The sequence below is a fragment of the Lucilia sericata genome, unplaced genomic scaffold (assembly GCF_015586225.1).
Source record: "Lucilia sericata isolate MDLA Ls3-8-SP2 unplaced genomic scaffold, ASM1558622v1 Contig000030F_arrow, whole genome shotgun sequence".
Classification (NCBI taxonomy): domain Eukaryota; kingdom Metazoa; phylum Arthropoda; class Insecta; order Diptera; family Calliphoridae; genus Lucilia; species Lucilia sericata.
Window position 1 is genome coordinate 725,614 of NW_023994068.1, and position 22,534 is coordinate 748,147.

Genomic DNA, 22,534 nt, shown 5'->3' on the forward strand with positions numbered 1-22,534 from the left:
TTTCAAAACAGTTGAAAAATATTAACTCGGTTAAGAAAATTTTAAGATATAATTTTTTTGGTCTGTCTAGTTAACAAAAAGCGTTTTTTCCAATATCTTCCGATTTTTAGGGTATTTTGAAGATTCTAAAAATGGTAAAATGATCTACTCATCTAGGTCTATAAAAAGCATTATATCGCGTAATGAGTGTTTTTGAGTGTCACACAGTGTAATCGTTTTCCTGTTAATCTCTACATTTTAGATGCATTATGTCCACTGCACAGTGGGGCAGAATGGAAATTTTTTGGAAATAAATCTGGCATTTCTAAACGGCTGATCCGATCGGGATAAAATTTGGCGTGAGCGAAGCCAAGGAGTATTCGAGTTTAAGTTTTGAAGATGAACCCTGCAGATGCCCCAGGGACGGCGCTGTGGCGGCTCAAAGTAGGGTACCTACGACATGTAAAATTTTTAAACTCGTGCCATTTTTTTGTTTTTCACCCAAATACAAAGATTTTTATATTTTGTGAAAGCGCTCGACGAGATCTTGAAAAAACATGCTTGGACATACTACTTATCTCTTATAATATCCGAGTTATAGGCATTTAAAAATTTAGTGATACAAAATTTACCATACCTTGATCCGCCTTTTTTTGAATACCGGGCGTAATTTTGGACCAAATGGACTCAATTTTTTTCTTGTTAGTTAGACAACAAAATTTTCAATAATATACAAAAAATTTCAGATCAATATCGTTTACAGATCCAAAAATATACGTTTTTTAATTTAAAAATTCAAAAAATTTTAGATTTTTGGCGTTTTTTTTGCCAAAAATGTGTCTTAACTCTTTTATTAATAAAATAAAATTTGTATTAAGAACATATAATAATTTTATAGTTTTCTAAAAGGTATCTTTACGCAGAACGCTTTGGCGTAAAAAACTTGTCCTATTTTTTGAAAATGTTGCCACTGCGTCCTTCCGAATATGACCTATTTTTTATCAAAACTTCAACTTTGGGCGACATGTTCTAAAATCCCAAAGCTGGGATCAGAAAACTGAAAGCAGTTTTGGAAACCTCAATATGTTTTCTATTTACTCCAAAAGTATTTTCCCAGCCCTGAAAGAAATGTGGACCCTATGGGCAAAAAAGGGATTTTCATTCCTATTTTTGGGAATTGTGGGATGCCCTTTGACCTTTTCAATTTTTTTTTTGCATATTCTTATTTGAAATGACAAATTTAACAAGCGTTGAAAATTTCATTGAGTTTTGTTCATAAATAAAGATTTTGTCATATATTACATATTTGTTTAATTTCTAAAACTATGATTTATATCAAAATTTTAATAGAATCGCAGATAGCTACAACAATTTAGTCCATATTTATCCCTTAATATCATTTTTTAGTTAGATATGGAAATTCTCGACCCTTTACAAAAAATTTCAAGCCAATATCTCAATTACATTCAAAAATATGTTCATTTAAACCTGTGTCCTTTAATTTCATCTTTTTCATATTTTAGTATTAAGTATGACAGCACATATTTAAATCTTATATTTACCTATTTTCTATTTGTTTGCTTATCCTTATAATTGAAAGGTCCTATTATGCTTGAATTTTCAAAAATTTATAACCATTTTTTACCTAAATTTTTTCGACAGATCATTTCGTTCTGTTTCGTTTATGATCATGTAGGTAAAAATATACAGGTAATGATAATTTCGATTCATTCACTAATAAGAAATATCAATGACTGAATTACAGGTTATAGTAATATAGTCCTAAATGTTAATAGGTAGACAATTCGTAATTTTTTACTTTGGAATAGCTGTATCGGAAATGACAAGAATTGGTATATAAGTAAACTTCTCAGATTTTAAGTACCATATTTAATAAATCTACAATGAAGATTACATTAAAGTACGAAGAGTTGTGTTCCGTTTTATGGAGTATATCTTCAAAAGGGCCAGAAAGAATTGAAGACATTTCAAATTATATAAAAACTACATATAGTAGAAAAGTAGACAAAACAGGCATATCAAAAATTGAAAACTTTTTAAAACTTTTTGATGTAAAAAGTAAGTCTGTGGATGGAAATCAAAAGAAATTTCGATTAAAATTTTGTAGTTGGATGGAAATTACTACGGAAATCTCAACTTACAACACATCAACAGGAGCGCCTTGCAAGTCATACGAAGACTTATGTTCAAGGTAAAAAAAAAGAGGGTCACACAAAAACTTTTTTCAATCTCAAATGAGGAAATTGCTGATACATTTAACGAAATGCTGAAAAAGGAAAACCAACATATGGATGTCGTACATATTGCAACTATTCTTCCTAATGCATCACCAAAACGACTTAAGCGAATTGTGGAAAGTATACCAACTCCAACATCATAATCAAATTTTACTGAAGAGGAAGCAATAGCGCTTATGTTGGAACTGGGTCTCAGTCGAAATAAGTACCAAATATTAAGGAAAGCTCTGCATGAAAAAGGACACAATATATTACCATCATACAAGGCGATCCAGGAAAAAAAAACAAACTATCCTACTAAATCAACAAAAAATAATGAAGAATTGAAAGAACTGAGAGCTGCGGAAAAAAGCATATTCCAAGAAGAATTTAAAGTTCAGATGGGATTAAACATCGACAAACCACTTTCAAGTTGCGGTAGTACAAATGACGGTAATACGTCGAGAAGGTTTTTTCGTGATTTTGAAATTACTTCAAAAATAACTGGAATCGACAAGGAGTTGCTTCGAAGAGTTAAAACTATTTTAATGGCACTGAATAGTAAACATAAAATTAATGAAAATCGATTTGGGGAATACACATCTGAAATTTCTAAATTACTTGTATCTCTGTATCCATGGAGGGAACTAACACCAACAGTACACAAAGTATTGTGTCATGGTCAAATAATAATTGAATCGAATATTCTTCCACTTGGAGAGTTAACAGAAGAAGCCCAGGAAGCGAGGAATCGAGATTTTAAGCATGTTCAACTATTCAGCTCAAGAAAATGCTCCAGGCAATCACAGAATGAAGATATTTTTAATAGTTTACTTCTATCTTCTGATCCTGTTCTTTCAACTATGCGAAAAAGATGGATTTGTTATGAAACTCTATCATCTCAAAACAAGGAATATTTAAAGGACTTATATTACCTTCTGGATATGTATACCGATATGACAGATTATTTTATAGAAAATAAGTAGTGTTAGGAATTAACTATATAAGTAGGTTGTAAGAATTAATTGTATTATGTTTAAGATAAACAGTTCAAATAAAAAAAGCTATTATACTAACTGATGATATTGTATTAAATTGTGTTTTATATTTCGGTGGGCGGGAAAGGTAATTTGTGTGGGGTGATTTAGGTGTTGTTGTGCGTGGCTCATAATAAAATTATAATTTTTTTATTTTATATACAATATTATAATAAAATAATTAACTAAATAATTTTTAAAATTGTCCAAATATTTTATTCAACACCAAATGTATGTTCTGTCATACTTAATACTAAAATATGAAAAAGATGAAATTAAAGGACACAGGTTTAAATGAACATATTTTTGAATGTAATTGAGATATTGGCTTGAAATTTTTTGTAAAGGGTCGAGAATTTCCATATCTAACTAAAAAATGATATTAAGGGATAAATATGGACTAAATTGTTGTAGCTATCTGCGATCCTATTAAAATTTTGATATAAATCATAGTTTTAGAAATTAAACAAATATGTAATATATGACAAAATCTTTATTTATGAACAAAACTCAATGAAATTTTCAACGCTTGTTAAATTTGTCATTTCAAATAAGAATATGCAAAAAAAAAATTGAAAAGGTCAAAGGGCATCCCGCAATTCCCAAAAATAGGAATGAAAATCCCAAAAATGGGATTTTTTACTTTTTGCCCATAGGGTCCACATTTCTTTCAGGGCTGGGAAAATACTTTTGGAGTAAATAGAAAACATATTGAGGTTTCCAAAACTGCTTTCAGTTTTCTGATCCCAGCTTTGGGATTTTAGAACATGTCGCCCAAAGTTGAAGTTTTGATAAAAAATAGGTCATATTCGCAAGGACGCAGTGGCAACATTTTCAAAAAATAGGACAAGTTTTTACGCCAAAGCGTTCTGCGTAAAGATACCTTTTAGAAAACTATAAAATTGTTATATGTTCTTAATAAAAATTTTATTTTATTAATAAAAGAGTTAAGACACATTTTTGGCAAAAAAATGGCAAAAATCTAAAATTTTTTGAATTTTTAAATTAAAAAACGTATATTTTTGGATCTGTAAACAATATTGATCTGAAATTTTTTGTATATTATTGGAAATTTTGTTGTCTAACTAATTACGCCCGGTATTCAAAAAAAGGCGGACCAAGGTATGGTAAATTTTGTATCACTAAATTTTTATATGCCTATAACTCGGATATTATAAGAGATAAGTAGTATGTCCAAGCATGTTTTTTCAAGATCTCGTCGAGCGCTTTCACAAAATATAAAAATCTTTGTATTTGGGTGAAAAACAAAAAAATGGCACGAGTTTAAAAATTTTACATGTCGTAGGTACCCTACTTTGAGCCGCCACAGCGCCGTCCCTGGGGCATCTGCAGGGTTCATCTTCAAAACTTAAACTCGAATACTCCTTGGCTACGCTCACACCAAATTTTATCCCGATCGGATCAGTCGTTTAGAAATGCCAGATTTATTTCCAAAAAATTTCCATTCTGCCCCACTGTGCACTGTATAGTACAGCTTTACATTGTGCAAGACATTTTCTAAAAATGGTAAAATGATCTACCTATCTAGGTCTATAAAAAGCATTATATCGCGTAATGAGTGTTTTGAGTGTCACACAGTGTAATCGTTTTCCTGTTAATCTCTACATTTTAAATGCATTATGTCCACTGTATAGTACAGCTTTACATTGTGCAAGACATTTTCATACATAAAATTATCCCTTATTTCATTCATTTATATATATTTATATTATATTTATAAAATTTCCCGATCCCATTACGTGGAAAACATCCCAAGACCTTATTTTACCTACAGTATACCGATAATTACACTAGGTACCTGCCCATGTTCTAACTTTAATTCATCAAAATCATTTTAATTTAGCTTCGATTCATCAGAAAAACGTTCATTGTAATAAATTTCGGTCCAAGTGCCCCTCTGTCAAATCAATTCCAGCCAGTTTGAATTTTTAGGCAAAAAGGCGTTTTTACTTCAATATGACTTTTTGTAGTTCGTCAATAGTTCTGGACATAATATTTTATAGTAATAGAATTGCCATGGACCTTGTTAAAGTAATAGAACCATTTGTAATATCCGAATTCGACACTGGTCCTCCCGTTTAATTTTGTCGCTACAATTTTAGGCTATAACTAATAATTTTTATTACAAAATATATTTTTTTTTTAATTTTACTAAGCTTTTTTCTAACAAGTAAAAGTTCGTGCTTTAGTTTTGTCCGACACTGTATATAACGCACGGTCATGTTCTGTTTCATCATTTACTTACATTTCCTAAAATAATTACTTCAGTTCGAATTTTTAATTTAATTTATGAAATATATTTACCGAACGATAAGTTTGTTCATCGCAGATGGTTTCTGTGTTGGACAATAAAATAAATCTGGTGTTTTTTTATCAAAAACAATGGCTTTCTGCATCAAATCCTTCTCTTTTATGCTTAATTTATCTCCAAATTTGGCTTCTATTATTGTTGTAATTCCAATTAATATAGCTATTGATAAAATCCATTTTTTAATCGCCATTCTAAAAAATATACATATATATAAAAATTATTAGATGTATTCTGGGTTGGCAAAATTGGTACAATTGTACTTTTTTTGTACAATTAAATTTAAAAAGTACAATGGTACACCAATGACTCATTTTCAATTTGAAATATACATACAGTGAATCAACTAAACTTTTTGTCTATCTCTTTTTTAAGAAAATGTTGTTTTTTGTTCACAAATAAAATTTAAAAAACAGGTAAAAAGTAAATTTTTCAATAGAGATTTTTTGAAAATAGAGATTGTGTAAAATGGGAAAACTAAAAAATATTAAAATACAAATTTTGGAGCATTTGTTGTTGCATTTTATTATTTTTCGTCAGAATTTGCAGGTCAATAAAGAAATTTGCATTTTTAGAATTCCATTTAATTTCGTTGGGTTTTTTAAATTATTTTTTTGGATTTAATTGTTTACTGTTAAAAGAACACGTGTTAAATATTCTTCAATTGTAATTTTCAAAAATCATGAACCGTGAACTGTCGTGTGGTACAGGAAATATACTTAATTTAGATATTTAAAAATAGAGTTGGTTATATCAGCTAATAAATACATTTATACATATTTAGAACCCAAATCGAAATAACTATTCAGATCCAAATACGCCTTCTGTAATTTATTCATAAAATAAAGCATTCAAAATATGCGGTAGAACATTAAGATTTTAGCATGTAATAGTTCCACAGTGGTATATGGTGATGTCTCCATACTTAGAGTGGCTAGGATGATACTAAGTGTTAGCTTTATTGAATAAGAATCAATATTATACAATTCTAAATAAAATTCACACAGTACTCCCCAAATAGATGGCGATTTCGTAATGTAATTTTTGTTTATCAATACAAAATGACCAAAAACCCAGATTATTTTGTTATAATATATAGATTTATACCCCACTAAGCATTTTTTCTAGGTCCAAATCCATTGATTTTCTAATATACCATGTATCCAATTCAAAATTACTTATTATTTTCGAAATAAAATCAAAGAAGCGATAGATTTCATGTTAAGTCAAATATTGATAAATTTTTATAGGTATATATATACAACGTGACCAGATGGTTTTTGAATAAAAGCGGGATCCGAATGATTAAAATGAGGGATTTGGAAAAAAATATTTTGAAAAAGCGGGATTCTGAATTCTGATCTTATATACCCACAAACAAAACCTTGTCATGAATTCCATGAGAAATCAAATATGAATTGACCGATCAAATATGAATTAGACACATAAGACATATCAACGTTAAATTCTTAAAAATTTCAGGAAATGCGATTTTAATTTGTTCGAAATCTGCAAAAAAATCAAAAAGGTATAAAACTTTGAACCTTTATATCTATGACAATTTATATCGGATTTTTTTGATTTAGAACCCAATCTATTACTGTGGATGAGCTCTTTCATTCTAATATAATTTTTATGTTAAAAAGTTTAAGATAGTGCATTATTTATGGAAATGCACTTTTTGAATGCATTTTTGAAATCGTTCTCCCTGTTTAAAATTTTTTTAAAAGTTGAAGCTTTTTATGCAATTTATAAAAATATTTTTTTTTGTGACGTTCATTACATCCATTTTTTTCGATTTTTTAAAATGTTTTATATTGGAAAATTTTTAAATTTTATTGATATTTTAAGAAATTAACTGATTTTACTACTTAAAATACATTACTGATCAGAATTGGGATGCAAATATTTAAATTCGATTTCCACTAATGTACCTTTCATAAAAATGCATTTCTAAATAATATTTTTTAAGATAGATGCATTTTTGATGCAAGTGCACCTTGAGAGCGTTTTCCAAATTGTTCTCCCTGTTGAAAGTATTTTAAAATATCATAAATCAAAACTTGCTATTTTTTATATTATATATAATTTTTTTTATTAAACGAATATGCAATCATCATTTTTCGCGATATTTTGAAAATTACTATTTTTTAGTTTAAGCTAGTTCAAATGCACATAAAAAAATATATATTTTTATTCTATATAAATTTATCAATAATGCACTTACAAGATACGTTAAACATGGAGTAAAATGTATAAAATGCAACCAATATGCATTTGCAATAAAAATTTTATCTTATTATAAAAATTTTATCTGAAAGGGTACCTTGGTTGTAATCGAATTTAAATATCTGCATCCCAATTGTGATTAGGAATGTATTTTAAGCAGTTTTAAATTCTGTTAAATGCATAAAATATCAATAAAATTCAACAAATTTTCGATATAAAAATGGGCAAAAATAGATGTAATGAAGGCACAGTGGTATAGGAAAAAAAAAGAGGGAAATAATTCGGTAACTTCTAAACGGTTAATCCGATTTTAATGAAATTTGGTATGCACAAAGAGGAGGTGTTGTCGAGTTTAGGTTTTGAATTTGGACCTTATAGGCCAACCAGGGGCCCGGCGGGGGTCCATAAATTAGGACACCTCGGCTATGTTAAATTTTTAAAACGATCCTATTTCTTCATTTGAGTTCCGATTTAAAAATATATAGAATCTCCTCATCGAGCACTATAAAAAATGTCGTCGTAGCAGTAAATTATCTCTTATAGTTTAGCAGATATTCGCATTTGAAAATTAAAATTTTAAAATTTTTACCGTCCTTACTTTAGTTTTTTGATAATAGCGCTTAACACCAAGTTTATATATCAAGCAGTGAAAGAATTATGTAAAAATCATGACTGAGTCCAAAGTTATAGGCATTTTAATTTAAAAAATTAAAAAAAGGAGATTTTTTGCCATTTTTTTGGGAAAAAAGTATCTTTTTCTTTTTAAGTTATCTAAAAAGCTTCTAAGAAGATGTATATAGAATTTATACTTTTTGGAAAGCTGACTTTACATAAAATACGATAAATGAAACAAAACCTAAAAATTTGTGATACCGAGGGGACCAGGTCCATCCAAAAAAAACCCTATTTTTATGGAAAATTCAATTTTGAGCACAAATTCTCAAATCGCATAGTCGATATCAAATTACAGTGACCTGTTTTATATGACCCAATATGTTCTTAATCATTTTGTAACGGGTTTCGATAACCCCGCCCCTGGTATGGATATAATAGGCAAAAAACCAAAAAATCCCATTTTTGGGATTTTTTAAAACTTTTTTGGGAATTCCGGGATTTCTAATAAGAACATTCGAAATTTTTATTTAATTTTGGATTTTGAGTAAAAAAATCTACCTAACTGTAAAATTTCATCAAAAAATATTCATAAATTTTTATTGCAATTTGAAAAATTTGTATCTTCGCAAAAACTGAATAAAAAACATTTTTTAATTTTTTTAAAAAAAGTATTCCGCGAATTTTTTAATTTTCAAAAATTATAAACAGTTTTGAAAAATAGACAAAATTACCTCTCCATTCATATATAACATGCCTACCTATTGTTTTTTAAGTGACAAATTAATTAGGGAAAACTCAATATCTTTTAGAGAATTTACCTAGTACTATTATTTTCATCCATACATTTGTTAGGCATGTTTTACTACCTCAATTTTTATGAATTTTTACAGCCACTTTTTACGATTAATCTTTTATTCTTTATCCCTAAAAAAATTAACAAGTATTTATTTTATATAAAAATAGTCTTTATTTATTTTTTTTATAAATTAATATAATTTTGTAAAATAATCGGTATCACAGTAGTCCATATCTAAAAGATAAAGTAAATCTTTAAATTCATGAATATTTCAAATGCTAACGTTTTGTAGCAAATCCAACGTTTCCTTATAGTAGATAAAACAAGATCAGAAGATAGAATCAGATTATTAAAAATATCTTCATTTTGAGACTGCCTAGAACACTTCCCTGAGCTAAACTGATGAATATGCTTAAAGTCTCTATTCCTCGATTCTTGGGGTTCTTCTGTAAGCTCTCCTAAAGGCAGAATATTATGTTCTATGATGACCTTTCCATGACATAATATCTTGTGAACTGTAGGTGTCATTTCTTTCCAGGGATATAATTCCAAAAGTAATTTAGAAACTTTTGTAGAATGCTCTCCAAATTTTGTTGCGTTCACTTCATGCTTGCTGTTTATCGCCTTTAGAATAATATTGACATTTTGTAGCAGTAAATTATCTCTTATAGTTTAGGAGATATTCGCATTTGAAAATTAAACTTTTAAAATTTTTACCGTCCTTACTTTAGTTTTTTGATAATAGCGGGTCCAAATATTCCCGATTTTCGCCATTTTTTTTATTCGCTTAACAACAAGTTTATATATCAAGCAGTGAAAGAATTATGTAAAAATCATAACTGAGTCCAAAGTTATAGCCATTTTAATTTAAAAAATTTAAAAAAGGCGATTTTTTGTCATTTTTTTTGGGAAAAAAGTATCTTTTTCTTTTTAAGTTATCTAAAAAGTTTCTAAGAAGATGTATATAGAATTTATACTTTTTGGAAAGCTGACTTTACATAAAATACGATAAATGAAACAAAACCTAAAAATGTTTGATACCGAGGGGACCAAGTCCATCCAAAAAAACCCTATTTTTATGGAAAATTCAATTTTGAGCAAAATTTTCAAATCGCATAGTCGATATCAAATTATAGTGACCTGTTTTATATGACCCAATATGTTCTTAATCATTTTGTAACGGGTTTCGATAACCCCGCCCCTGGTATGGATATAATAGGCAAAAAACCAAAAAATCCCATTTTTGGGATTTTTTAAAACTTTTTTGGGAATTCCGGGATTTCTAATAAGAAAATTCGAAATTTTTATTTAATTTTGGATTTTGAGTAAAAAATCAACCTAACTGTAAAACTTCATCAAAAAATATTCATAAATAAAATTTTTATTGCAATTTGAAAAATTTGTATCTTCGCAAAAACTGAATAAAAAACATTTTTTAATTTTTTTTTAAAAAAAGTATTCCGCGAATTTTTAATTTTCAAAAATTATATACAGTTTTTAAAAATAGACAAAATAATAGTACTATTATTTTCATCCATACATTTGTTAGGCATGTTTTACTACCTAAATTTTTATGAATTTTTACAGCCACTTTTTACGATTATTCTTTTATTCTTTATCCCTAAAAAAATTAACAAGTATTTATTTTATATAAAAATAGTCTTTATTTATTTTTTTTTATAAATTAATATAATTTTGTAAAATAATCGGTATCACAGTAGTCCATATCTAAAAGATAAAGTAAATCTTTAAATTCATGAATATTTTCAAATGCTAACGTTTTGTAGCAAATCCAACGTTTCCTTATAGTAGATAAAACAAGATCAGAAGATAGAATCAGATTATTAAAAATATCTTCATTTTGAGACTGCCTAGAACACTTCCTTGAGCTAAACTGATGAATATGCTTAAAGTCTCTATTCCTCGATTCTTGGGGTTCTTCTGTAAGCTCTCCTAAAGGCAGAATATTATGTTCTATGATGACCTTTCCATGACATAATATCTTGTGAACTGTAGGTGTCATTTCTTTCCAGGGATATAATTTCAAAAGTAATTTAGAAACTTTTGTAGAATACTCTCCAAATTTTGTTGCGTTCACTTTATGCTTGCTATTTATCGCCATTAGAATAATATTGACCTTTTGCAGTAAATCCATATTAATTCCGGTTATTTCGGAAGTAGTTTCAAAATGTTTGAAAAAACGTCTAGCGGTATTACCATCGTTTGTGCTTCCATATCCTGTGAGTGGTTTATCAATATTTAATCCCATCCGCTTTTTAAATTCCTCTTGAATTCTTCTTTTCTCACTGGCTCTCATTTCCATTAACTCCTTATTGTTATTTGCACTTTTGTTTGCATTTTCCGGTATGCTTCTGTACTTTAAATCATATGCTAAATGTAGAAAATGTTCCAGAAATCGTATGCGAGCATGATGTTCCAAAAGTAAGTCAATATTATTTGGTTAGAAATAAGTTGTTTTTTTAGCAGAGTTATTTATAGAATATTTATGAAAAAATAAAAATAAAAAGTCGACACAGACTGGGGTTGAACTCAATACCTTCCGTCTGCCAGTTGGATGCTCCACTCACTACACCACTGCTTTGCTGTTTTATTGTGCGTCAAATAATAGTTTTCACACACAAATACTATTTTATTTTCTGTTTGTCTAAAAATAGATATTTGATATCGTGTGCACAAAAAAAGGAAAAAAAAGAAAAAGTAACTGTTTTATGTTTGTTTGTTTCTTTATTTTGATTTTTTTTAGACTTTACATACAAAGTTTTATACCTTTTTGATTTTTTGTAGCTTTCGAACAAATTAAAATCACCATAAAAATCTCGTTTCTTGAAATTTTTGAAACTAAACAACGGAGTTGTTTTATTTTCTACTTCAAGAACAGCGTTTAAATATGCAGCACTAGCACCACTTCTCTTGTATATGACTATAAAATATATATGAAAATTTATCATTTTTGTATCACTTTGCTACTAAAAATTGCAGTCATATATATTCGTATTAATATAAAAATTGCAACTCGTGTTTGCAATTTCTAGTAGCAGGCAGACATAATTGCAGGCCAATACAAATATATTTTTGTGCTTTAGCAGCGCACACTCAACTGCCTAGAACACTTCCTTGAGCTAAACTGATGAATATGCTTAAAGTCTCTATTCCTCGATTCTTGGGGTTCTTCTGTAAGCTCTCCTAAAGGCAGAATATTATGTTCTATGATGACCTTTCCATGACATAATATCTTGTGAACTGTAGGTGTCATTTCTTTCCAGGGATAAAATTTCAAAAGTAATTTAGAAACTTTTAAGAAACTTGTAGCAGTACCTAGTATATGATGTTCCTGTAATGGCATTTCCAACTTTCCCATCTATCATTGTAAGTTTTAAATCATAGGACATGTTAAACGAATAATTTTCTATTTCGATTGTTATAGGTTTCAAGTTTTTAATTTCTGCTTCAATACGATTTATCAAATCTTGCGTTGTTGTTTTGGATTCCTTTATATACTTAAAGCTTATTGGCCTACAAAAAGCTTTGGACCCTGGAGTCGAATTCTTCCAAATATCATCGAAACTGGTTGATGGAGAATCGCTGTCAGCATACTTTCGAATTCTTAATGGAACTAGCGATGCCATAAATACACTTTTATACTCGGAAGATGATTCACTTGTGTTGATTTGTTTATATTCCGAGAGTGCTGATAATACATCACATCCCCACTTACAAATGAGTTGAAGATCACAAGAATTTATTTTTTTTAGTTGGTCTGAAGAAAAGTCAGAAGCAATCCTTAAAGCAGTATTTTCGAGTAGAGCGCCGAGTCCAATAACAGCCTTCCGATCAGTTATTTCAAGAGGAGATGGTATAATGCTTTTCTTCTTTTCATTTATTTTGTCATATGATGGTAAAACATCCACTCCTTTTTCAGATAGCGCCTTTCTTAACGTTATGTAGTTATCACGACTTAATCCCAGCTGCAACATAAGCGCAATAGCTTCTTCCTCAGTGAACGTTGTATCAGATGATGGTGTGGGTATACTCTTTACAATTCTTTTCAGTCGTCTTGGTGATGCGGTTGGAAGAATATTTGCAATTTTTATGGCATCCAAAGGCTGTTTTTCTTTTCTTAACATTGCTTTAAAAGTGTCCGAAACTTCTTCGTTAGATAAGGTTTCTAGTGAAGTTGATAACCTTTTCCTCTTTGATTTTGAGCTCAAATCCTCATACTGCTTACAGGGAGCACCAACAGTTGATACGCAAATAGCAACTTCTACACATTCATCCAGCCAATGAGAAAATTTCGATCGAAATTTAGCAATGGAATACCAAACACTCTTCAGTTTTATATCAACTGATTTTATAAAATTTTCAATTTTACATATATCAGTTTTATCCACTTTATTTTTATGTGCAGTTTCAATATATTTCAATAAGAAGTTGACTTTATCTTGAAAAGGAGCTGAAGAGTGTTGAAATAAAATGGAGCACAAATCATTTTTTTTAGTACGATCATGGTTAGAAAATTACAAATAATTACAAACAGATATAAACCTGTCTTATATATTAATTACAGGTACTTAAATTAAATTATTTTTTAAAGGGTTATGATATTCTACCTAATATGTCTAACGTTTCCTTATGTAATGAATTTTTCCTCAATAGGTCACTTTAATAAGCTACCTATTAAAGTGACCTATAGGGGTAAAAATCATTACAGTTTAAAAAATAATACCTGAACATTTTTTAATATATGTAACAAATTTAAGAGTTAACCTTATGGATGAAAATAATAGTGCTAGGTAAATTTTCTAAAAGATGTTGAGTTTTCCCTAATTTCCTAAATTTATCACTTAAAAAACAATAGGTAGGCATGTTATATATCAATGGAAAGGTAATTTTGTCTATTTTTGTATATAATTTTTGAAAATTAAAAAATTCGCGGAATACTTAAAAAAAAAAAAAATAAAAAATTTTTTTATTCAGTTTTTGCAAAGATACAAATTTTTCAAATTGTAATAAAAATTTTATTTATGAATATTTTTTGATGAAATTTTACAGTTAGGTAGATATTTTTACTCAAAATGGGATTTTTTGGATTTTTTGCCTATTATATCCATACCAGGGGCGGGGTTATCGAAACCCGTTACAAAATGATTAAGAACATATTGGGTCATATAAAACAGGTCACTATAATTTGATATCGACTATGCGATTTGAAAATTTTTGCTCAAAATTGAATTTTCCATAAAAAATAGGGTTTTTTTGGATGGACTTGGTCCCCTCGGTGTCAAAAATTTTTAGGTTTTGTTTCATTTATCGTATTTTATGTAAAGTCAGCTTTCCAAAAAGTATAAATTCTATATACATCTTCTTAGAAACTTTTTAGATAACTTAAAAAGAAAAAGATACTTTTTTCCCAAAAAAAATGACAAAAAATCGCCTTTTTTAAATTTTTTAAATTAAAATGGCTATAACTTTGGACTCAGTTATGATTTTTACATAATTCTTTCACTGCTTGATATATAAACTTGTTGTTAAGCGAATAAAAAAAATGGCGAAAATCGGGAATATTTGGACCCGCTATTATCAAAAAACTAAAGTAAGGACGGTAAAAATTTTAAAATTTTAATTTTCAAATGCGAATATCTCCTAAACTATAAGAGATAATTTACTGCTACGACGACATTTATAGTGCTCGATGAGGAGATTCTATATACGAAATTTTTTTTAAATCGGAACTCAAATGAAGAAATAGGATCGTTTTAAAAATTTAACATAGCCGAGGTGTCCTAATTTATGGACCCCCGCCGGGCCCCTGGTTGGCCTATAAGGTCCAAATTCAAAACCTAAACTCGACAGCACCTCCTCTTTGTGCATACAAAATTTCATTAAAATCGGGTTAACCGTTTAGAAGTTACCGAATTATTTCCCTCTTTTTTTTCCTATACCACTGTGGAACGTCACATGCAAAATATATAAAGATATTTTATGCACTTTTAAAAAATGTTAAACAGGGAGAACGATTTTAAAAAGTGCATTTCCATAAATAATGCACTATCTTCAACTTTCTCTAAATCAAAAAAAGATATAAAGGTTCAAAGTTTTATACCTTTTTGATTTTTTTGTAGTTTTCGAACAAATTAAAATCACCATAAAAATCGCGTTTCTTGAAATTTTTGAAACTAAACAACGGAGTTGTTTTATTTTCTACTTCAAGAACATACATACATATATTGATAATATGAAGGAAATTGGAAGACATGGGGTCAAAAATTGTCAGTTTTTCTGTGTTCTTTCATGATGTATATCGATATTAATATGAGCATCTGAGTGATTTTCCGAAGATGCTCTTTTATGAAAAAAAAAAACAATTTTATAGTACATCCCAGCAAAATATTTGCTTACAAATTCACTAGAAAAATCACCAGAATTCATCGAGTAAAGTGCTTACAATTCTACTAGAAAAAGTACTTATTTTTGTTTGAGATGTTCCAAAAGTAAGTCAATATTATTTGGTTGGAAATAAGTTGTTTTTTTAGTAGAGTTATTTATAGAATATTTATGAAAAAATAAAAAGTCGACACAGACTGGGGTTGAACTCAATACCTTCCGTCTGCCAGTTGGATGCTCCACTCACTACACCACTGCTTAGCTGTTTTATTGTGCGTCAAATAATAGTTTTCACACACAAATACTATTTTATTTTCTGTTTGTCTAAAAATAGATATTTGATATCGTGTGCACAAAAAAAGGAAAAAAAGAAAAAGTAACTGTTTTATGTTTGTTTGTTTCTTTATTTAGATTTTTTTAGACTTTACATTCAATGTAAGTCATTAATAAAGTACTTAATGGTAATCATTGTAAGCAAAGATTTTGCTGGGATATTTAGAGTTTTATTTTTTTATGTAAAAAAATATTGGTGTTACAACACTCAAACAATGGTTTTCTCGTCACAAAAATATTGAAATTTCCGTTGAAATATTCTTAATAAATATTGTTGAATAGATGTCTGAAAAAAATGAGAATGATATACTCAGATCCACCGGACAAAGCCCTCTTTAAAAATATACGTATGTTTCAATACATGAGCAATAGTGAGGATAAATTAATTTCTCTATTATGTCGGGGACTTAAAATCAGACCTGGGATAAATGCATTAAATGTGTTAATGCATTAACAATTTTTTCTACATTAAAAAAAATAATGTTAATGCAAGTTTATTGCATTAACATTAACATGGGTACATTTAATACATTAAATTTGCATTAACATTAAATATTTTTAAATTTAATGCATTAATTTTACATTAACATTAAATATTTGTGAAATTAATGCATTAATTTTACATTAACATTAAATATTTTTGAATTTAATGCATTAATTTTCCATTAACATTAAATAATAAATAATAAATAATAAATAATAAAATTAATGTATTAATTTTCCATTAACATTAATGTATAAAATAATTTATAAAAATAAGAATACAGCGCTAAAGACCTCGGTCTAACTAAATTCAAGTAAAATTGAATGTTTCTTTCTGTTTGAATGAAGTCCTTTCTAATAAGTCCTATACTCGATAATACATATTAGAAGAATAGTATCACTTCCCAGATATTCCTTTTTTAGTTTATTTTGTTAAAGTCCTTCCTAATAAGTCCTATACTCGATAATACATATTAGAAGAATAGTATCACTTCCCAGATAATCCTTTTATAGTTTTTGTCTGTGGAATCTTATATAAATATCATATTTAACACACACAAGTTTGAATGGAATATAGGAGTTATTAGAAAGTACTTTAACCTATTTAATTTTAGTTGTATTTAGTTTGATCGAGGTCTTTTGTGCTATATTTTTATTTATGTTTATCAATTATCAATTTTGATATATATTAATGTTAATGGAATATTAATGCTTTAATTTTATTGCTTATTTAATGTTAATGTAAAATTAATGCACTAAATTCACATATATTTAATATTAATGCAAAATTATTGCATTAATTTCAAAAATATTTAATGTTAATGTAAAATTAATGCATTAAATTAAAAAATATTTAATGTTAATGGAAATTTAATGCATTAAATTTTACAAATTTAATGTTAATGCAATATTTTTTACATTAAATTATTTTTTTTTAATTTAATGTTAATGCAAAATTAATGGAAATCGCCCAGGTCTGCTTAAAATACTAGTCATAAAGTTAGATTGATATCTTTCTTGTAGCTCACTCGGCAAAAAAGCACAGCTTTATAAGTTAAAAGTGACGGGTCCAAAAAGTTTATTTTCACTTGACACTTAAAATAATATGATTTTTTAAAAACATTATATCTATATTTACCCACATTTTGAAAAATTATTAAAAAATGCTAGAATATTTCTTTCGAATCTCTATTTTGTACCAAAATTTCTAAATTTAAAGTTTAAATTTTAAGCTTTTAAATAATAAATCCCAAAGTGATTACAATAAAATTAAGGATTATTGATTAATAATCAACCTTTATAAAGCGGGATAATCCTGCTTTTGGCAGGATGTCTGGTCACTGAGCGCTGTTTTCTGAGCAAGAAGATACCGGTGATAGACAGAGTGTAACCCTTCACCGAAAATTAAAATGGAGACACAGTGTGAGACAAATATATAATTATTCGTTCGAATAATCGAATAATTTTTAAAATCTAAGCACGAATAATTGACAACCCTAATATTTACACTATGTAGATAACGTGATTAACTGCAAAAAATCTGTTCCGTGTCGCTTGAGGTAGATATTTACCCGGCTGCCGGCTGCTACGTTCTGGCCAAATATTGAAAATTACTCAGAGTAGAATTAACCATTCGCAACAAAGATTAATTCATTCGTAATATAATTGTTTCTAGAATATGTATCTTTTTATGTTTATCTTTTCTCTGCCGAAATAGAAATTTTCGTTTGAAACAAACATTATTCAATTCAGGATCAATTTTCTTCACAAATTTTAATATTTTTATCTTTATTTTTTAATAAAATATAAAAAGTTTACAAACATTTTTCATGAAATGAATTCGCCGCACTTACTGTTTTTGACATCTACTTGAACCAAATGCAAAAACAAACTACATCAAGGCGAATTCAGATAAGGTGGTGGCAGTTCTGCAACAACAACATTTTACATGTATTTTGTTTTTGCATTTGGTTTACGTAGATGTCAAAAACCATAAGTACGGCGAATTCATTTGATGAAAATTTTTTTTAAAATGCTTATATTTTATTAAAAAGTAAAGATTCGTGAGGGAAATATATTCTGAATTGAATGTTTGTTTCAAACGAAAAATTCTATTCCGGCAGATTAATTTGTAAAATTTAAGTGAGTGCCTGAAAATAAGTAAAACATAATTTTTTGTGAAAAATAAACATAAAAAAGTACATATTCATGAAAATATAATATTACGAATGAATGAATATTTGTTGTGAATGGATAATTCTACTCTGAGCAATTTTCAATATTTGGCCATCATGTAGCAGCCGCCGGACGGGTAAATACCTCATATGGGTTTTGTTATATAAAGCGTTCCGGAACAGACTTTTTTTAGTTAATCTCTTTATCTACATAGTGTATATATAAAACAATATTGTTTAATTTGTTAACATTTAATAGATTTAAAAATTAAGCCATAACGTAGAAGTCAGCTGCCGCCAGCCGGGTATATACTTCATATGCGTTTCTTAATATTAAGTGTTCCGGAAGAGATTTTTTTAGTTAATCACGTTATCTACACAATTTCAATATAAAATATAAAACAATATTGTGTAATATGTTAACATTTAATAGAAAAAAATGTTTTTCTTAAATAACATATTTGTATACATACCAATTATGCCATTATTTAAATAAAATTATATTTGTTTACGAGATGCTTGGTATTTTCAGATTTTTTACATAAATAATTCAAAATATTAACGATGTTTTTCTCCGTTTAACGGACATTTTTAAATATAAAAATGTAAACAATAACAAACTTTGACAGCTACCCAAACCAGGCGAATTAAGAAAAAAATCAGCTGATTGAATAACACCACCTTATATGAATTCGCCTTGAACTACATTTAAAATGTTGTTGTTGCAGAACTGTCACCACCTTAAGTGAATTCGCCTTGGTTCATAGCGTAAACAAAAAAAATTGATTTTGCTCGAGACTTTTGTGGCTGCCAAATGCCGCTTATACCCCATTTACACTACAGAAATATCTAGTAGATTAGATTTCAAATCTTGCTCAAAATCCATCGTTTACACTACAAACAGAACTGAAATACAGCTGAATGAAATTAAAAACAAAACAATTATTTTCACAAATTAAATATTTTTACACAAAAAAATAGTGGAAAATATAGATTATTTATTAGTATTTCATTTTTTGTACAAAATTCGGCATTTTAATATTACATTATATTTTACTTTCAAAACACTTTTTATTCATGTTTTCCTTTAATTTTTAATTTGTTTTGTCTCAAATGTAATTTTTTCCTCTATTTTTTAGTTCTATTGGGCAAAAAACATAGTTGAATTTCTATTTTTAATAGATATTGCCGAAATCTACTAATGAAGTAGATTTAGTAAAATCTAGTAAAAACAAACTAGATTTGCTCGAAATCTCACAAGTACTAGATTTCACTGTAGTGTAAATGGGGTATTAGATAAGATATTTTAAAGTTAACACTGTCATTCATATTTTCTTTAAGTAACAATGACTAATATACATATATATAAATAATTTTTTCTTTGTACAAAGTCTAATTTTTTTGTTCATTTCAAAGATCATTTAATTGAGTCTCTGACATAATGACAACTGGCTACGTTTGGACAAAATGGGATTGCAGTGTGAGATCATACTAATGATAACATATGATTTTCAAAGCATTTTCTCGATAAATTTCACCATTGATTTAGCCACTTGTAAGAATAGGTTTTGATTTTAGCACACAAGAACAAATTGCTGGTTTTTTTCTTATTTTCTATTAACAATAATTTGGACATATGCTGCATAATATTTTTTCCTAACAAGGAATAAGCTATGAAGCCATTTTATACATTTCAAATTTAGCTTTTTTTGCTTTTGAAATTGTTTGGTGAGAAGAGGTATGTAAAATACGACTAAAAAAATCATTGAAATCGTTTTGTGCGAAAAAGAGAGAAATAGTTATTTGGTCGTGACACCTCTGTATACCTTGTGACTATAAGCTCTTCAAATCCAAAATTCGATTTTGGCGAGGTTTACCTTTAATATGTAAATCGTGATAATACATTCCGAATTTTTCGTTGTTTTCAAATAAAAAGTTTTTTAAATTGAAAATATAGTAATTAATTAGCCACAAACATTCAGCCCCGAAATGAACTGTGACTTGTGTATAACTTAAATATAGAAAGTTTGGATACAGTAATGGCAATTTCAAGTCTAGTGAACCAACTTAAAAAATCGATTTGGATGAAATTTGCACCATTGGATAGTAGGCCTAGTAGGTTGAAGAAATAGCTATCTAAAGTCTTTTGGAAAATTTGTGACTAGCCTACTTTCCAATAATACTAACCTTAAAATCCCCAACCTTAAAAACCTTAAAAAATAGGTTTTTTGTTCGCTTTGAATAAAAAGGTGACAAAAAATTGTTAACTTATTACACGTTTTAGAAATGTAAATGAAAATTATTTATAACAGTATGATACCCATATTATATATTATTGGTATTATATTTTTGGCTATAAAACGTACAAAACGGGAATATGTGTATAAAATATAATAAAATAGTCTAATAAACCTTTAAATGACAAGCGTAGAGTGACCCATAAAAACTCAATATTTGTGATCAAAAATCTATAAGATATATTCTTTGCAGATAACTAAACAAAGTACGTATGTACATATGTATGTTTTTAAAGCATTTGTAACGTGTTACTTAACTAAAAATTCGTGGCTCTTTTAAAACCTAAGTTTTGTAAATTGTAAATTTTGGCTGTTCCAAATTAAAAGTTAGCCGACCCTCGTGAAAGGTATAACAAAAATTGTATTTCATTTTAATATATTTAAAACAATATGACAAATCTTCAAAAAGCAGGCATGACTTAAAAGTCTCCTTATTAACATTCCAGATTTTACGAAGGTAAGGCGACCAGATTTTGGAAATGAAAATAGATGACATAAAGAAAAGAGTAAAACAATTTTTTGAATTAAATTTTTTTTACATATTTTACATATTATTTAAGATTTTATTTAATTATATGTAATAGACAGATTTTTTATGTTTAACATTTAAAAAACAAGTCATATAAGAATTGTACGTATTTATGTATGTTGTATAAATAACACCTACGTCAATTATTTATATGGCCATGAAATAGTTATACGTATGTATATTCAAACAAAATATACATAAACTTATAAAAAGTATATATTTATATATGCATCTAAATATTCACTTAAAAGTGTAATTTTCACGAGAACTCACGTTTTTTATTTATAATTCTTAATAAAATAATAAAATTAATTTTAAAAGTTTCTTTTTTGTGTTGGTGTCATCTAAAGATCTACACAATATGTATTTAAATATGTATGTTTGTACTCTTACGCTTCAAAAATAAAAACCGTACTTCCAACTTGTTTGTCAACTTTATGAATGAACTGATTCAAACTTACTAACTCATATATAATCTTTTAGTTAAGTTAAGCCCCAATCACATCCAATGGTTTTGGCCGAACTGCGACTGACTGCGAAGCATTGGAAAAATATTAAGACCTAATCATTGCGTTGTCGAAATATGTTTGTATTTTTATTTTAAATAAAAAATATTTTAACAATTATACATTTCTTTCTTATTTAAACAAAAATTTTAAAATGTATTTTTGTAAACAAAATTCACATTTAAACCAAACAAAAACTTTGACCTCTGTAATTTTATTCTTCTTTTTTTCGCTTTCTTACTTTACTTCAATGATGAACATTTCTCAAATTTTGTGCGTTGTTCACAAGTTTTATGTGTTGATTGAGTACTTACACATTTAAAAATATACATTAAACTTCAGCTGTCAGACGCAGTTCTACCAAATGTATTGTATGTGCTTTGGCCTTTAAGTTTGTTTACTTACATCATTGACGGTAAGAGTGACTCAATAGTACAATTTTGTGAGCTTAAAATTAATGCTTAAGGGGCTATTAGACGACATGTATTTTACATATGTACTGTCAAAATTTCTATCGGTAAAAGTTGTTCATATCGTCTGATACCTATGAAACACTGCATGTGTAATACCTAACATGACCAGACATCC

At 28.0% G+C, this 22,534-nt stretch overlaps 1 protein-coding gene across 6 annotated transcripts in view; it reads right to left on the bottom strand.

Moving 5' to 3' along the window:
• Positions 1-22,261, bottom strand: part of LOC119611026 — a 389,234-nt gene extending 366,973 nt beyond the window's left edge. The window contains exons 1-2 of one of the 6 annotated variants that reach the window (XR_005232035.1): positions 22,188-22,256; positions 5,579-5,776 (exon numbers count right to left, since the gene is read on the bottom strand). Coding sequence is in view for 5 of the 6 variants with exons in the window: in XM_037966476.1 (XP_037822404.1) it covers positions 5,579-5,776; positions 22,188-22,207 (218 nt within the window). In the remaining variant the exon portion in view is untranslated. Of the gene's footprint in view, positions 1-5,578; positions 5,777-21,713; positions 21,926-22,187 lie in introns of those variants that run through there. The other 5 variants (XM_037966476.1, XM_037966494.1, XM_037966486.1 and 2 more) reach the window with 5 other exon arrangements.
• Between the last annotated feature and the right edge of the window lie 273 nt (positions 22,262-22,534).